The sequence below is a fragment of the Artibeus jamaicensis genome, unplaced genomic scaffold (assembly GCF_021234435.1).
Source record: "Artibeus jamaicensis isolate MK-2021 breed Jamaican fruit bat unplaced genomic scaffold, CSHL_Jam_final contig_834, whole genome shotgun sequence".
NCBI lineage: Eukaryota > Metazoa > Chordata > Mammalia > Chiroptera > Phyllostomidae > Artibeus > Artibeus jamaicensis.
In genome coordinates, this window is record NW_026521981.1 from 3,365,383 (window position 1) to 3,382,640 (window position 17,258).

The 17,258-nt window shown below is 34.7% G+C and overlaps 1 protein-coding gene across 3 annotated transcripts in view; it reads right to left on the minus strand.

Moving 5' to 3' along the window:
- The window catches only part of KMT2E (lysine methyltransferase 2E (inactive)), a 95,903-nt gene that overhangs the window by 42,823 nt on the left and 35,822 nt on the right, over window positions 1–17,258 (minus strand). For all 3 annotated transcript variants that reach the window (XM_037164923.2, XM_037164922.2, XM_037164921.2), the window contains one exon: window positions 911–1,025. In XM_037164923.2, the coding sequence (XP_037020818.2) occupies window positions 911–1,025 (115 nt within the window). The remainder of the gene's footprint in view (window positions 1–910; window positions 1,026–17,258) is intronic.

Here is a 17,258-nt window from a genome sequence, read left to right on the forward strand (position 1 = left end):
ATAGTAACTTGGTGAAACTAAATATTAAACTATACTACTAAGTAAAAATGTCAGTCTACGACCTCGGTCACCTTTACAATGATTTCCTTCAAACTCCACTCCCCTCGCCCCCAAAATTAGAGGATATCTTCACAGTCCTATAGTCATAAATCTCCACTTTCAAGATAAAAGCAGGTGCAAGATGAGAGGATAGAAGTCAAAACAAAACAAGAAACTCAGGAATGTAGAGGCTAAAGAATAACAAAACAACTACAAAAGACATATTTTCACTATAAAGTATTAATAGGAGATTTTTAAAAATTGAGTGTTTTTATTCTGGTCAGAGTAATAAAAATCTCATAATTGTACCTCAATATCACATATGTGTCCAGTTTTACAATTGTTCCAATCTAAGCTCTGCCTCTTACTAGCTATGCAATATCAAATGAGTTAATTCAGATAAGCTTTCCTTTTCTCAGCTATGAAGTAGAAATGAAAATTATATCTATCCCATGAGGTTTTTTCTGGAGATTACATGAGGTACTATATGTAAAAATTCTTACCACAGAGTCTGGCACATAAGTGCTCAATAAATGGTAACTATATAATTTTTTGTAAGAATTACTCTGTAACTTAAAATTAATGGTAGATAGTACAACTCTACCTACAGTCTTTTTATGAAGAAATGGACTTTAACACCAAGCTACTAATAGCATAAAATAAAAATAATAGTAATAACACTTCTAAAGAGGACCTCTTAAATTTTAATCCCTTCAAACATTAGAATAATGAAATATTAGACAATAAATTATATACCTGTTTACATAGCATAAAACAAGTATGCCTTTTAAGTATTCAGTTTTAAGCATAATACCACACACATACTTCTAAATATAAAAAATACCCTCCTAGAGAAATGCTTGACACTTACCGCATAGGGCAAACCAATGTAACTGTGTGAATGATGCGAGCTGCTGGTATATAACTGGTGGGGGTAACTGTTGGATTTCTCAACTACCACAGGGCTAGCTTCTACAGATTCTGGTCTGGAGGGAAAAAAGTTGCATCAAGGAGAATTCCATTTATTCTTTTCCTTTTAATCAATTTAAAATTATAAGCACTAATTTTATTGGCTATACACATAAAGTCTTTTTTAAAGATTGTATTTATTTTTGGAGTGCGGGGAAAGGAGGGAGAAAGAAAGGCAGAGAAACATCAACATGAGAGAGAAACATTGATTGGTTGCCCCCTTTTTTAAACTGAGAGTCATTTCTTTCTTTTGTCATTGCCAATAAAATATTTCTTATACTACACAGATGCCCTGTAGATAAGATATATCCTATTTAGATTTCTATCTATATCCTATGTCATAGCAAAACTTTTGTTTAATTAAGTAAAATAAATGTCCCTTTCAAGTTCAAATATAATTTCCCTCTGTATCATTAAAAAATATTATTAGAGATTAAATGTTATATAATATAGTCAGTGATACAGGGGATGCTAAGCACAGGGGTAGGTAAAAGTGGTAGAAATAATTTAAACTGGACTACACAGACCCCAATTTGAATGTGAAGTATACATTTCAATATGTAAAACTACAGATGGTCCCAACTTATAATGGTCCAATTTATGATTTTTTGACTTTACAAAGGTTAGAAAACAATATGCATTCAGTAGAAACCAGCTAGGCCAAGCTATGATGTTTGATAGGTTAGGCGTATTAAATACATTTTTGACTAATGATATTTTTAACTTTTTAAGGGTTTATCAGGACCTAAGCTCATTGTAAGTCAAACAACATCTGTACATGTTATAGTGTGCCAAGATACAATGAATCTTGGAAATACCAGTAAAGCTAAAAAATAGGAACTTCACACTAAACCAAGGCTTGCTTATTAAATAATACAAGCAGCAGCCTAAGGTAGTATAAGAACAGCAGGTCTGGCCTGGTTAATGGTTAAGTAATGGTGACGGCCAACTACTGATACAACTGGGAATGACAACTCACCCATGGTGGTTGATTTGTAAGCTCCCTGGCCTAGCATTTATACACACCACTTTCTCAACTTCTTTAGTCATATCAATCCTCCTGAGCCCTATTCTGGTTAATTTCTATTGATCAACGTGGGTGGTGAACCTACTTCTGAGGACAATTCACACTAAAATTAACTTCTCCGTTGCATACTTGCAACATGATTCATTTCCATGTCTTTATTCTTACCATAATCACCACTTGAGATGATTTTTTGGTAATAACCCTTATCCTATCTCTTATCCAAAACTTTCCCTAGAACTTAGTACAATTTGCATTCTTCACGGTCTAAGACTTCTTCATGTACTTATACCCTAATTCATCATATTTCTATAGTCAGCTACTCCTTGGTATACTGCCTTCCTTTCACTCATTACCTGCACAGTCTCAGTTGAGCTCCATGTTGCGACTGCTGGGAGACCCAGTGTGCTAGACTCAGTAGACAGAGGAGGTACAAACTGAAGTTGTTAAATGGTCTGAAGGAGATTACAAAAGAAGAGTCTCCAAAATGTTCTGAATAGTTTGAAAACAAATACTCACCTAATATCTATGCTGTTGTGTTAAAAATTCACCTTACTCATTCTCTTTAAATAGAAATATTTTTTAATTTCAAAATTATACATACTTACAATATAAAATACAGAGGCACATATGAAAATGAAAGACCATGCTTTCATCCAAACCCCAGACACACCCATATTAAGATGCTGTGTATCCCCCTCTAATTCATAACCTTCTATTCATAAATATATCTAACAGTTGTTTTATAAAATATGGCAATATATACTATATGATTCACACTTTGCTTCTTCCAGTTTTCAGTGTCAATACATATCTGGGAATAATTGCTTATTTCATTGTATGAATGTACTATACCTTGCTTAACAATTTCCCTATTGTTGGATATTTAAATTGTTTCTATTTTTCACTCTTAAAGATATCACTGCAATTGTACACACTTCCATATATCTTTTCTGCATACATGGTGGTATTTCTACAACCTGGGTTCCTGGAGGTAGATACACATTCTGAACAAAGGGGAAAATGCAAATAAAATGGATAGATACTGCCTAACTTCCTTTGATTACAACACTTTATTCCTTCCAAATTCTTTAAAAATTACATTGGAGGAGGAACTAGAGTTTTAGCAATTCCGGATTTACATTATTATTATTAAAGCTACATGTAGGAATTGTGGCCAGAAAAATTCACTCTTAAGGATTTAGAGTAAACTTTGAATGTATTACTAAAAAGTAAGACAAAAACTTTGATAGTATGGAGTAACTAATGGTTAGAAATAAAACTTGCAGTGCAAGCATGTAAACAAGTCACAAATGCTCTGCATAACCTCATGATTTAAATTAAAGCTGCAGTACTGACAAACTGGCAGTGTAAGAAAGCAGAAATACTTTATTAAGATGCTCACTTCTAATGACATTTCTTACTAAAAGTAATTTTTTAAATGTTAACAATTGTATAAAAATCTAATATTTTCCCAAAATATAAGATAGCATTTTTAAAGTAACAGAGCAACAAATATTCACAGAAGTACTCTTTAAAAGTCCCATGCTGATAAATATCCTCAAAGCTCTGGATGCCAAAACATGATAAATCTGAAAACAATGCTGTGATGAATACCAAAGTCGAGTATCCTTTGATTGACTATCCCCATCTTTAGAAATGTATCCTAAGAAAGTAATCCCCACTAATTAAAGACAGTCAGAATTGAGATGTTCAGGGAAATACTTCTCATAAACTAATAACAGAAAACTAGTTATGAAGAGCAGGAATCATTCAAATGTCCAATCAATAAAAAAATGATTCATTAAATCCAAGCAAACCTATCATATTTATGTATGGATAAAGAGCTCAACAGAAACTCATACTAATAAAAATCACTATAATAAGGCCATAGGAGTTTTCCTCAAAATCTGTTTAAATATTATCACAAATTTGTAATAAATTTTTAATGAAAGGACTAGAGATACTATGCAATAATAAATTTTTGTATAAAAGTTGCTACAATGCTATAGAAAATTTACATATATCCATGTAAATACTCAGTTAATATATAGGTATAACATCATCAAGTAAGAAACATTAGCATGGTATATTTCTACAAATAATTTTGTATCAAAACATAAACCATGCTGCTGTGTTCATCCTACAAATATATTTTCACTTACATAATTTCAATGTCACTTTTCAAAGAGTGTGTGGTATTTGTTGTCATTCATATATTGCTTTGTATATGTTTTTAAATCAGTAAGACAGTAATCATTACCCAAAAGATCATCTCTTTACCTATGGAAACTGCCCAAAAGACACCATTCTTTAGTCTGTAAATTCAAACTGTTAAAAAATGACAAGTAATTAAAGTATTCTCAATATATAATAAGCAATAGATATGGTCAAATGGGCAAAACCACCAGAATCTGTAGATGAACTCACTTTTTCAAAACTCTGAATTGTTTCCCATAAGTAGAGGAATTGAAATGCACAAAAAGAGATTCTAGTATACAACTTGGCTCTAAAACTGAATTAAGAAGTAGGCTCTTGCCCTGGCTGGTGTGGCTGAGTTGGCTGGAGCACTGTCCCACAAAACAGAAGGTCATGGGTTCAACTCCCAGGCAGGGCGCATGCCTAGGTCACATGTTTGGTCTCTGACCTGGGCCTGTACAAGAGGCAATAGATCGATGTTTCTTTCTCTCCCCACCCCACACAACCCCTTCTTTCCTCTGTCTCTAAAATCAATAAGCATGTCCTTGGGTGAGGAATTAAAAAAACAAAAGTAGTATGCTCTCTTGTTAACCAAGCCAACACTTGGGTACTGACTGCTTCTTTTGGAAGTTCCATACCAGCTAATAAACGCAGAAGAAATGACCAAATTAGAACAATCATCAATCTGCAACCCTCAAGAAATAACAGATTTAGGCAAGAAATAAGTATGGAAACTAACACCTTGAAAGGTTGAAAACTATTTAAAGGATAAGGTTTATAACAGCCTATTCATCATTCCTATCATCACTGAAAGTTAGACAATCAAGTTTTATGTGCCTCTCCTAATGTTGTACAATATAAAGCACAAAGCCCCACATAGAAAAATCATGCTGAAAAGAAAAATGAGAGAAAAGGGTAGGAGCACGGAATTTGAAGCTAGTCACATCTCTAAATCTAAATGCCAGGTAGAATATAGAATACCACATGACTCCAAAATCATAATGTTGAAACTTCTATAGGTGAAATTATCCAGTTTCTTCAACTGGCGTAAGGGAAAACAAATTTAAAAGGTTGTCACAGATGAAAAGAGATTCAAAAGACATTTCAGTTAAATACAATGTGTGCACCCTGTATGGATCCCAATTTAAACACACCAATTACAAAAACACATTTTTGAGATGAGTGAGGAAAGTCTGAAAATAAACTGGTATTTTATATTTAAAAAGTATTCTTAACTGTTGTATGAGATAACAGTATTGTGGTTTTTTAAAAAGTCCCTATGTCTTTGTGATGTGTACTACAATACAGAACTAAAAAGACATGGGATTTCTTCTTTAATACTTGAAAAAAAATTTGGAATAGAGAAAACAAGATTGGCAAAACTGTGAATACTCCTAAGGCTGAGTAATGGCCACTTGGTAGTGATACCGTTCTCCCTACTGTTGTATATATTTTTGCATCTCTTTATTTAAAATTTTTTTTTCAAAGTTCCCCAAGTTTTTCTTTTAATCTTACATTTAATGTCCTTTACACAGTGGGTACCTAAAAGAATGGTCTCCTTTTCTCCCAAATCAGGAGTATGTCCTGGGTATTTCTATTTCTAAACCTCTATCTATAAAATCTCTTCTAACACTTCTTTAATTTCAACACCTCTCTCAAGGCTTACTTCAAAGTGCTCTTTAAGGAGCACTTTCCTGATTGCTCCAACTCATCATAATTTTTTAATTCCTATGGATTCCTATAGCACTTACTGTATTATTCATTTATTAATTATATGCTATCAACCACCTTCTCTCATGCATTTATTATTTGCTCTCCTAGACTCCCATCAACTCCCATTTTTCTCTAGTAGAAGGAATATAGAATTGGGACTTACATGTCTAAGGCTGGCCATTCAATGGATATAGTTGGGTATTCACCTTTCTGAACTTAAACTTTTATTTGTAAAGTGGAATTACATATACTTGTGCTTCACCTTCTTCCCAGAAATATAGAATAAAGCTAAAATCATACAGAGCATCTGAAAATGCATTTTCTCAACTATTATGCATTATATAGATGTGTAACACTACTTATTTCTTCAGAAGTACCCCTCAAGTATAACTAGGAATATTCAGCCTGAAGTTGCTTTTAAATTATTTTAAGACCTTAACTCCACAGTAATTTCCTGTACTTTCCTTCCTTGTCTCTTTTAATGATATTGTAAGCTCCAGGAGTCAAGGACCTATTACAGTAGAAAAAGATATGCTACAAACAAAATAGGAAATAGAAATGATAAAATGGAATGGGATTAACACTCTCATTTTAGTTCCAATAACTGCTTAAACCATCCTAATTTCAATACAAAAAAAGATAAGTAAGCAAGGAATCACTGTCATTGGCAGCAAAAAAATTTTAAATGTTTAAATTGTTTTTAAATTAATAATTTTAAAGTTTCTGGTTTCAAAGATTTTTAAAAGGACCATAAAAAGGGATGTTAAGCCTTAAGCATGTCAATGAAAAATTAACACAATTTTATATAGAATACTTAATATAGTATGTATTTAGGATTTATGTATATTAGCAAGATCTGACACTGTATTAGATTCATTATTCACACAGTCTAATTATCCAACATGTTGAACTAAGATGTAGTATGTGTGCTCCTTGGAGAAAAGTGATTACACTCAGAACCTTTGTAAGGAATACTTTATTCTCTTCAGTTACTCTCTTTAACGCTAAAAGGCACTCCTTTGTTTTTATGTTTTAATATTAGGTGATTAAGAACCTGTTCATATAGACGGTTTCGCTCATACCTCCACTAAACTACCTGTTTCACAAGACACAGTTCTCAATCCTATTAACTATCTGTATAATACAGCCCTTTAAGCGCTAGTGATCAATTATCCTTCTTTAGATCCATTTATTCCGTCAATAAGGTATGTCAGACAGACAGGCAGGCAGGACACTCTAGTCATGAGTATAATATACTCTGTACAAAGTGATAATGACCATCATCAACTGGATTTAGCAGTATGCTGTACAAAAAGTCATCTCATGATGATGTTCATTTTGCTTGACATAGCAGTTTACTATATACCAAAGTGAAGAATTGACCTTATCTTACTATTTCTGACCTTACCCATAGTAAAATATTTGCCGTTTTCTGCTAACTCACAGTCTCCTCAAATCTGTATCTTATCACCATTAATATAACCTTTCAGTAGTTGAAAGAATGAATTCAGATATATCATTTTGCAGTCCCTATTTCAAAGAAGCCATATAGGTAGTGATTAAAAGTAAGAGTAACCCTAGTAATGCGGGAGGGCACCACTGTTTTTACCACTTCATCCAAAAAGTTTAACCTACACTTTGTTTCCATCTATAAATCCCATTCACAGAATTTTTGTCTAAGTTTTCTGGTGTACTTACCTTACAGTCAAAAGAGCACACAAACTGTAATTTAAGAATTAGTTCTATGACAATGCTCACCACATGTTTAAGATACCTTGTTAGATGCTGAAAAGAATAAAAAGATTACAAAACATACTTATATTCCTCAAAGAGTTTTTGATCTCAGGAAGAGCGGTAGGTTAGCAAAAAGAGACAAGCACACAAAAACCACTATAAAAGGCAAAGATAGGGTAATGCCACAAAAAAAAAAAAAGGGTATAGATAAATGCTTAACAAAACCCTTTCTGCTTCTGCATGAGACTTTGACCTTCAGTTAATTTTCTACTTCTGTTGCCCCAAAAACCTTTATCATTTTTTTCAGTAATTGTCTGTATTGCTAGGCAGATTAACAAAAATGACCCTTGACTGGTAAGGTAAATTAATTACATCCAGACTGGGAAACTATAAATACTTGATGTGGATGCCACAGGTTTGAACTTCCCCAAGGTGCAGTGACAGAAATATAGTCATAGTCAGGGATTTCAACATCACATTGACTTCCAAAGGGTAGATCTTCCAGACAGAAAATCAACCAGAAGACAGCAATCTTAAATGACACACTAGATCAGGGGTGTCAAACTCATTTTCACTGGGGGGAACAAATTAGCCTCATGGTTGTCTTCAGGGCCAAATGTAACTTTAGGACTGTATAAATATAACTACTCCTTAACAGTTAAGCAAGAGCTCAGTGCTACCACTGGGTAGAAACAAGGTGCCAGGTTGGATAAAACAAAGGTGGAGGGCAGGATTCAGCTTTTGGGGCTTGTGTTTGCTACCTATGCACTAGATCAAATAGAATTAACCATCTGATATCTTCAGATATCTAATATATCTAATATCTTCAGAGCATCTCACCCAAAAGGAGCACAATATATGTGCTTTTCAAGTGCACATGGAACGTTTTCTAGGATAGACCACACATTAGGACACAAAACAAGTCTCAATAAATTCAAGGTTGAAATCATATCAAGCATCTTCTCTGACCACAATGCTATGAAACTAGAAATCAATCACAAGAACACTGAAAAACACGCAAAGATATGGAAGTTAAATAACATGTTCTTAAACAATGAATGGGTCCACAATGAAATCAAAGAAGAAATCAAACGACTCCTTGAAACAAATGATGATACAACAACCCAAAATCTGTAGGACACTGGGAAAGCAATCCTAAGAGTGATATTCACAGCAGTATAGGCTTATCTCAAAAAAACAAGAAAAAACTCAAATAAACAATCTAACTTTACACTTAAAAGAACTTGAAAAACGACAAAGCCCAAAGTGAGTATAAAGAAGGAAATAATAAAGATCAGAACAGAAATAAATGAAATAGAGTCTAAAAAATTGTACAAAAGATCAATGAATCCAAGAGCTGGATCTTTGAAAAGATAAACAAGATTGAAAAACCTTTAACCAGACTCATCAAGAAAAAAAGAGAGAGGACCTAAATAAATAAAATCAGAAACAAAAGAGGAGAAATAACAATTGACACCTAAGAAAATATTATGAACAACTATACACCAACAAACTGGACAACCTGGATGAAATAAATAAATTCCTATAAACATAAAATATTCCAAAACTAAATCAGGAAGAATAAGAGAACCTGAATAGACAGATTACACCTGGTAAAATTGAAGCAGTCATCAAAAAACTCCCAACAAACACAAGCCCTGGAGGGCATGGCTTCATAGGTGAATTTTACCAAACATTCCAAGGAGAACTAACACCTAGATTCTCAAACTATTTTATAAAATTCATGAGGAGGGAAGGCTCCCAACCTCATTTTATGAGACTAGCATTATCCTAATTCCAAAATCAGATAATACACTATAAAGAAAATTATAAGCCAGTATCTCTGATGAACATAGACACTAAAATCCTTAATTAAATATTAGAAACTGAATACAGCAATGCATCAGAAAGATCATACACCATGACCAAGTGGGGTTTAATCTGGGAATGCAAGGTTGGTATAACATTAACAAATCAATAAATGTGATTCACCACAGAAACAAAATAAAGGGTAAAACACACATGATCATATCAATAAATGCAGAAAAAGCATTTGATAAAATCCATCAGCGATTTATGATAAAAACTCTCAGCAAAGTGGGAATAGATAGAACATACTAAACATAATAAAGGCCAGTTATGAAAAACCCACTGCCAGCATCATACTCAATAACTACAAGCAAAAACTACAAGCATTCTCCTTAAGATAAGGAACAAGACAAGATTTTCACTTCCACCTCTACTATTCAACATGGTACTAAATGTCCTAGCTACAGCAATCAGAGAAAAAGAATAATAAAAGGCATCCAAATTGGAAAGGAAGGAAACGGCCTTTATTTGCAGGTAATATGATACTATACATAGAGAACCCAAAAGATTCCACCAAGAAACTATATGAAATAAGAAATGAATCCAGCAAAGTAGCAGGATAAAAAGTTAACAACCTGAAATTAGTTGCATTTTTATATGCCAGTAATGAACTTACAGAACAGGAAATTAAGAAAACAATCTCACTCACAATTGCTGCAAAAAGAATAAAATACCTAGGAATAAACCTAACCAAAAATGTAAAACACCTGTGCTTGGAAAATTATAAGACACCAAAGGGAGAAACTGAAGATATAAAATAAGTGAAAGGACATACCATGTTCATGGATAGGAAGAATTAACATCATTAAAATGGTCATACTAACCAACGCAATCTCTAGATCCAATGTAATTCCTATCAAGATTCCAATGACATATCTCACTGAGCTAGACCAAATATTTCAAAAATTTATATGGAAGCACAAAGGCCCCACATAGCAACAGTAATCCTGAGAAAGAACAACAAGGTCAGAGGAATCACAGTACCTAATATCAAACTATACTAGAAAGTTATAGTAATCAAAACAGTATGGTACTAGCATAAAAACAGACACAGAGTTCAATGGAACAGAACAGAGAGCCCATGAATAAAGTCACACCTTTATAGCCAATTAATATTTGACAGAGGAAATAAGCACATACAATGGGCTAAAGATAATTTATTCAATAAATGGTTTTGGATAATTGGACAGGTACATGCAGAAAAATGAAACTAGATCACCCTTTTATATCACGCACAAGAATAAATTCAAATGCATCAATGACTTAAATGTTAGAACTAAAACCATAAAAATCATAGAAGAAAAAAGAGGCAGCAAAATCTCACACACTGCTTATGGCAACATTTTATCAAATATATCTCCCCATGGAAGAGAAACACAAGAAAAAATAAACCAATGGGACTACATCAAACTAAAAAGTTTTTACACAACAAAGAAAATCATCAACAAAATTAAAAGACAACTCGCAGTATGGGAAAATATATTCGCTGATACATCTGATAAGGGGTTAACATCCAAAATTTATAAGAACTTACAAAACTCAACAACAAAAAAAAATTAAAAATGGGCGAAGAACCTGAATATACACTTCTCCAAAGAGGACACACAGATGGCCAATAGACATATGAAAAGATGCTCAACATCGTGAATTATTAAAGAAATACAAACTAAAACCCCAATGAGATATCATCTCATAGCTGTCAGAATGGCCATCAATAAACCAACATACAAGTGCTGGCAAGGATGTGGAGAAAGGGGAACACTGTTGGTGGGAATGCAGATTGGTGCAGCCACTGTGGAAAGCAGTATGAATATACCTCAAGAATTTTACAAATGGATCTGACTTCGACCCAGCTATCTCACTTCTGGGAATATATACAAAAGAATTCAAAACACTAATTCAAAAGCACATAAGCACCCCTATGTTCACTGTAACATTAGTTACAATTGCCAAGATATGAAAGCAGCCCAAATGTTCATCCATAGATGAGTGGATAAAATAACTGTGGGACATTTACACAATGGAATACTACTTCAATGTAAAAAGAACAAACTTTTACCCTTTGTGACAGTAATGGATGGACCTGGAGAACATTATGCTAGGTGAAATAAGCCAGTCAGAGAAAAAAAATGATTATGATTTCACTCATACGTGGAATCTCATAAACAAACTGAACGAACAAAGAAAATGGGGACAGACTCATAGATGGAGAACAGGATGACAGCTGGGAGTTGGGTCAGGGGTAGAGGGATTGAGCAAAAAGAAAAAAGGACTCATGGACATGGTCAACAGTTTGGTGAATGCAGGGGGGAAAGGAATATAAGGGGACTAAATAGTATTGGGAAAAAATACAGTAAAGATTAAATTAAAAAATAAAATAGAATATCCTAGTCGAAATATAATTACTTATAAAAATACCATCACTTGTTAAAAAATTCTTATTTTGGAGAATTTTATATCCCTTCTGCTTCTACATTCTGTCCTAATGTATTCTACTGTGGTCGGTACGCAGTCCCTCAGATAATATATGTAATAAATTTCAATCTGTCACCTTTTTAGTTGCTGTTTTAATTCTGCTTGTTTCCTACTGCCTTTTAATATGTTACCCCACTTCCTGAAATAGATACTAACTAGGACTGGTATTTTAAAGAACTGTAGCATTCAACTCATTGAAATCACACAATTGTGTAAGATTTTATTTTTTAGGTACAAGGAACATTTTGTTCAATAGCCCTTTACATGTATTCTGTAATTCTGAAACTGTAAAATTCAAGGTGGTAAAAAGTAGGTTTACAGTTGTTCATGGAAAATAATTCAGTAATTAATAAATAATATTACAAGAATAAACTTTGTGTTTCCTATACTCACAACTGTAAACCTCCTTTAGCCTCCTTTGTTCTCTGGCCTTTCACAGAAAAAGTTTGTTGACCACAGCTCTAAATTTAAGTTCCAAAACAATCCAGAAAGTAAAACAGTATTTTCTACAACAAACATGCACTTTACAGTCATATCTGTATGACTGTAAAGTCATACAGTCTAAATTAAGAGGTCTAGTAATGCAGGGGGCTGCATGGGTGGAGCACATGAGAGAGATTTAGGTTAAGGATAATTTGGAAATCATGAACACGCTGGAAATGATGAAAGCTAATAGTACAAGTGGATGAAACCTGCAGGACAGTTTACAAAGTAAGCAAAGTACAGACTTCTAGAAAACATAAATATTTAAGAAACAGGAGAAGAAGCATTTACAAAGGAGATTAAAGAATAAAAACCAGATGGAAAACAGTTTGGTCGCTTCTCAAAATGTTAAACAGAATTACCCTATGACCCAGCAATTCTATTCCTAAATTATATACCCATAAAAACTGAAATCAAGGACTCAAACAGATACTTGTATACCAATATCTATAGCAACATTACTTAGAATAGCCAAAAGGCAAAATATTTCAACTGTCCCTCAATAAATGAAAAGATAAACAAAATGTGGTACATCACATTAACTTCTATGTAGACAATGAATTGTAGAAGGCAAATGGAATATTATTCAGCCATAAAAAGCTATGGAATTCTGACACATGCTACAACATGGATGAACCTAGAAAACATTATGCTAAGTAAAATAAGCCAGAAACAAAAGAGTAAACATTTTATGACTCCATTTATATGAGGTATCCAGAATAGGCAAATAGAGACAGACAATAAAAATAGAGGTTACCAGGCACTGGTGCCTGGAGAAAAGAAAAGGCTGTTTAGTACAAAGTTTCTGTCTGGAATTATGAAAGTTTGGACATAGTAGTGATGGCTAAAAGACACTGATAGTACTTAACGCCATTGTATTCTTAAAAATAGTTAAAATGGTAAATTTTATGTTATGTGCATTTTACTATAATTAAAAGAAAAACCATCAAAGTCAAAACCACAAAGTTAATAGTAACAAATCCTACTGAGAACAAGCAACATAATGCTTAAAAACTATGCATTAGCTTCAATGCTAATAGCTACTAGCATGCTAAAAGTACTGTAAAAGCCAAATTATACGTAGCAGGAGGAAGAATAAAAGGGAGAACAATTAAAGGATTCAAGCATCTGAATGGGCCCTACAATTTAGACAGTGCTCAAGGAATTATAGGAATGAGAGGCACAGATAATACTGACAGAAAGTCAAGATTTAATCTAAATTAGTCACTCCCAAGCCCTACCTAGACCCATAAGGTGATGTTGGGGGCCTGGAGAATATAAAATGCTATTGCTAAGATTTGGTAAGTAAAGCAGGTAAAACAAAGATATGATAGGGCTGGTCTACATCTGGAGCTAAGGGAGTGTCAGAGTATTGCTTCCCTTTCTCAGACTGGAAGGAGATTTGTTTTAGCCCAGAACTGGTGGTAGTAGACCTGTTCCTTCTGAGTCTAGATAGGTATAGTGTGGAGAGCAGTTCCTAGACCCCTAGACAATGATGTCACAAAGCTAGGGGTAGAGAGTGAGCTGATGTCCTGCTTAGTGTGGGACAAAGTGCGGCAGGACAGGAACTGATCAGGAAAACAAAATCTGTGCTGCTCCAAAGTGATGTTCAGGCAGTGTCCTTGAAGGTATTTTAAAGATCGTATCATCCAACCTCCAGTTTCAGAGACTAGGTGAATGATCTAAGTGTCACAAACTCTAGATTCAAGCTCTTAACTCTGTCACTAACTCACTGTGTATCCTTGGTACATGCCATATAAATCCTCTGGGTCTCAGTTTCCATATCTGTTAAGTGAACTCAATTCTAAGTCACATGGTGTTATAATAACAAATAAAGTACTAAAGTCCAGATCTCTTTTAAGTTGGTCTAGTACTTTCCCCACCAAACTGCAATTCTCCCCACTATACCTGTGAAATTGCTATTTATGCCCATGGATTAGTAATTTAATAAGGTAAATAGCTTTATCTCATTTTTGTACTAGAAAATGGTAGTATGTGTTGCTTTATTAGAAATTACACAGAGCCTTTGAATTTGGGTTATCATGAATACATGCCACTTAAATTTTCATTACTTCACAAACTTTACAAATATGGAGAACATTTTTGGTCATTAAAATTATTTCTTTATGTAGTATTTCCATTATGAAAAACAAAAGCAGGGTATTTTAAAATGTGTTTTAGTTTTAAATTATTGTTAAAAACTTAGAAGACAGAGAGCAATTACCATTTTTGTACAGTAATCTACCTATGTTGCCACATTTTTCTGGAACCACTTTACAAATTTTAAATTGTATTTTTTATATAAAAATCTCCTTACTCTTTAAAAAGCCATCAGAAATTATCATCCAAGCCATATTATACATTGTTAGTGCAGACATTTAAGTAAGTTAAGTGAACTGAACTTAAGATCTAAAAAACAGAAAAGTGCTAATCCTTAAAATAAGAGAGGCATTTAAAGAGAAAAAACAGTTTACAGAATAATTTGAAAGTCTGATTCCTCAGAACTGAATTTTTATGATTTCCTTCTTCCTCATCAAAAATTGAAACTCTTCCCTGCATAAACCTTTTAAAATATAGTTTGATTTCGATGAGAAGTTTATGCCAGTGTTTTAGGTGACACCCCTAATTTTACTTTTAATATTAAAATATTCAATAAGACACACTTGGGTATCATAATAGCTCATGGATAAATTGGCTCCCAATAGTAATGGGTGTAAAGGATCTCCATGAGTTCTTCACATGGTTCTTCAGATTTGTGATAAAAACTTTCCATTTCTTTCATCCAAAGACATCTTAATTACATACATTACAAGCATGCAAGAAGTTTATTTAAAAAATTTTTTCCCAAATATATTTGGTTATTACAGTTGTCCCATATCCCCCCTTCATTCCCCTCCACCCTGCACACCCTCTCCCTCACACAGTCCTCCTCTTTAGTTCATGTCCATGTGTCTTAACTTCTTTAGCTTTTACATTTCCCATACTATTCTTGCCCTCCCCCTATTTTCCACCTACCATCCATGCTACCTATTCTCTGTACCTTTACTCCCCCTCTCCTCCTCCCACTCCCCTGTTCCCAACCCTCCATGTGATCCCCACTTCTGTGGTTCTTTTCCGGTTCTAGTTGTCTGCTTAGTTTGTTTTAGGTGTGGTGGTTAGTAATTGTGAGCTTTCTGTCATTTTAGTATACATGTTTTTTATTTTCTTTTTCTTACATAAGTCCCTTTAACATTTCATAAAATAAGGGCTTGGTGATGATGAACTCCTTCAACTTGACCTTGTCTGGGAAGCACTTTAATGTCCTTCCATTCTAAATGATAGCTTTGCTGAATAGAGTAATCTTGGATGTAAGTCCTTGCCTTTCATGACTTGGAATACTTCTTTCCAGACCCTTCTTGCCTGTAAGGTCTCTTTTGAGAAATCAGCTGACAGTCTGATGGAAATTCCTTCACAGGTGACTGTCCCCTTATCTCTTGCTGCTTCTAGGATTCTCTCCTTCATTTTAATCTTAGATAATATAATGATGATGTGCCTTGGTATGTTCCTCTTTGGGTCCACCTTCTTTGGGAGTCTCTGAGCTTCCAAGACTTCCTGGAAGTCTATTTCCTTTGCCAGAATGGGGAAGTTCTCCTTTATTATTTGTTCAAATAAGTTTTCCATTTGTTGCTCTTCCTCTTCCCCTTCTGGTACCCCTATAATTCACATTTAAAGATGTCCTGGAGGTTCCTAAGCCTCTCCTCATTTTTTTGAATTCTTGTTTCTTCATTCTTTTCTGTTTGGTTGTTTCTTTCTTCCTTCTTGGTCCACTCCATTGCTTTGAGACCCAGTTTCCTTCCCATCACTATTGGTTCCCTGTGCATTTCCCTTCATTTCACTTAGTTTAGCCTTCATTTGTTCATCTTATTTGTGACTAAAACCAATCAGTTCTGTGAGCATCCTGATCACCAATGTTTTGAACTGTGCATCTGATAGGTTTGCTATCTCTTGGTCGCCTAGAAGTATTAGCTCTGGGGCTTTGAGCTCTTTTTCTGCTTGAGCCATAATGTTTTGGTCTGTTCGCACCTGTTATGTATGAGGGGCAGGGTCAGAGAGGGGAGAAAAATGGCGCTTTGCTTTACTCTCTGTTGCTCCTCAGCATCTTCTGCCACTTCCCCTAAGCAAACTGGGCCTTTCTGGTGCTGATTACCATGTCAGTGGGCTTGTGTACATTCTAGGATCCTGTGGGTTTCTCCAACAAACTTTCCTGTGAGGGTGGGAGCCTCTCCCTGCGTCTCAACCCAAACAAGTATTTTCAATTGGTGTTTTGAGGCTTTATTTCCCTACACTAGGACCCTGGGTTGCTCGCTCTGTCTAGCTCCCCAGTTATCTGTGTGCGAACGTGGGACCCCTGCAAGGTCAGCCAGCCACCTTGCACATGGTGCCCCACTTCTCAACCGCTGCCTCACTGGGTCTGCCCGTTGCCACCCCATGCCTGGGGTCTGCCAGCTGTTGCCTGGGTGCCCAGGGTCTGTCCATTGCTGCCTTGCCTGCCCAGGGTGCCTTGCATGCCCGGTGTCACCACTTCCTATGCCGCAACCCCTCTCTGCTCAGCCACTCCACTGCGCACTGCCTACGGGTCTGGATGAATGTCTATTTTAACTCCTTGGTTGTCTTACTTCCATACAGTTTAATTTTCTTTCAGTTTTGGTTGTTATTTTGTTTCTGAATTGTTGTTGTCCTTATTTTGATTGTTCAAGGAGACACAGTGTGTCTA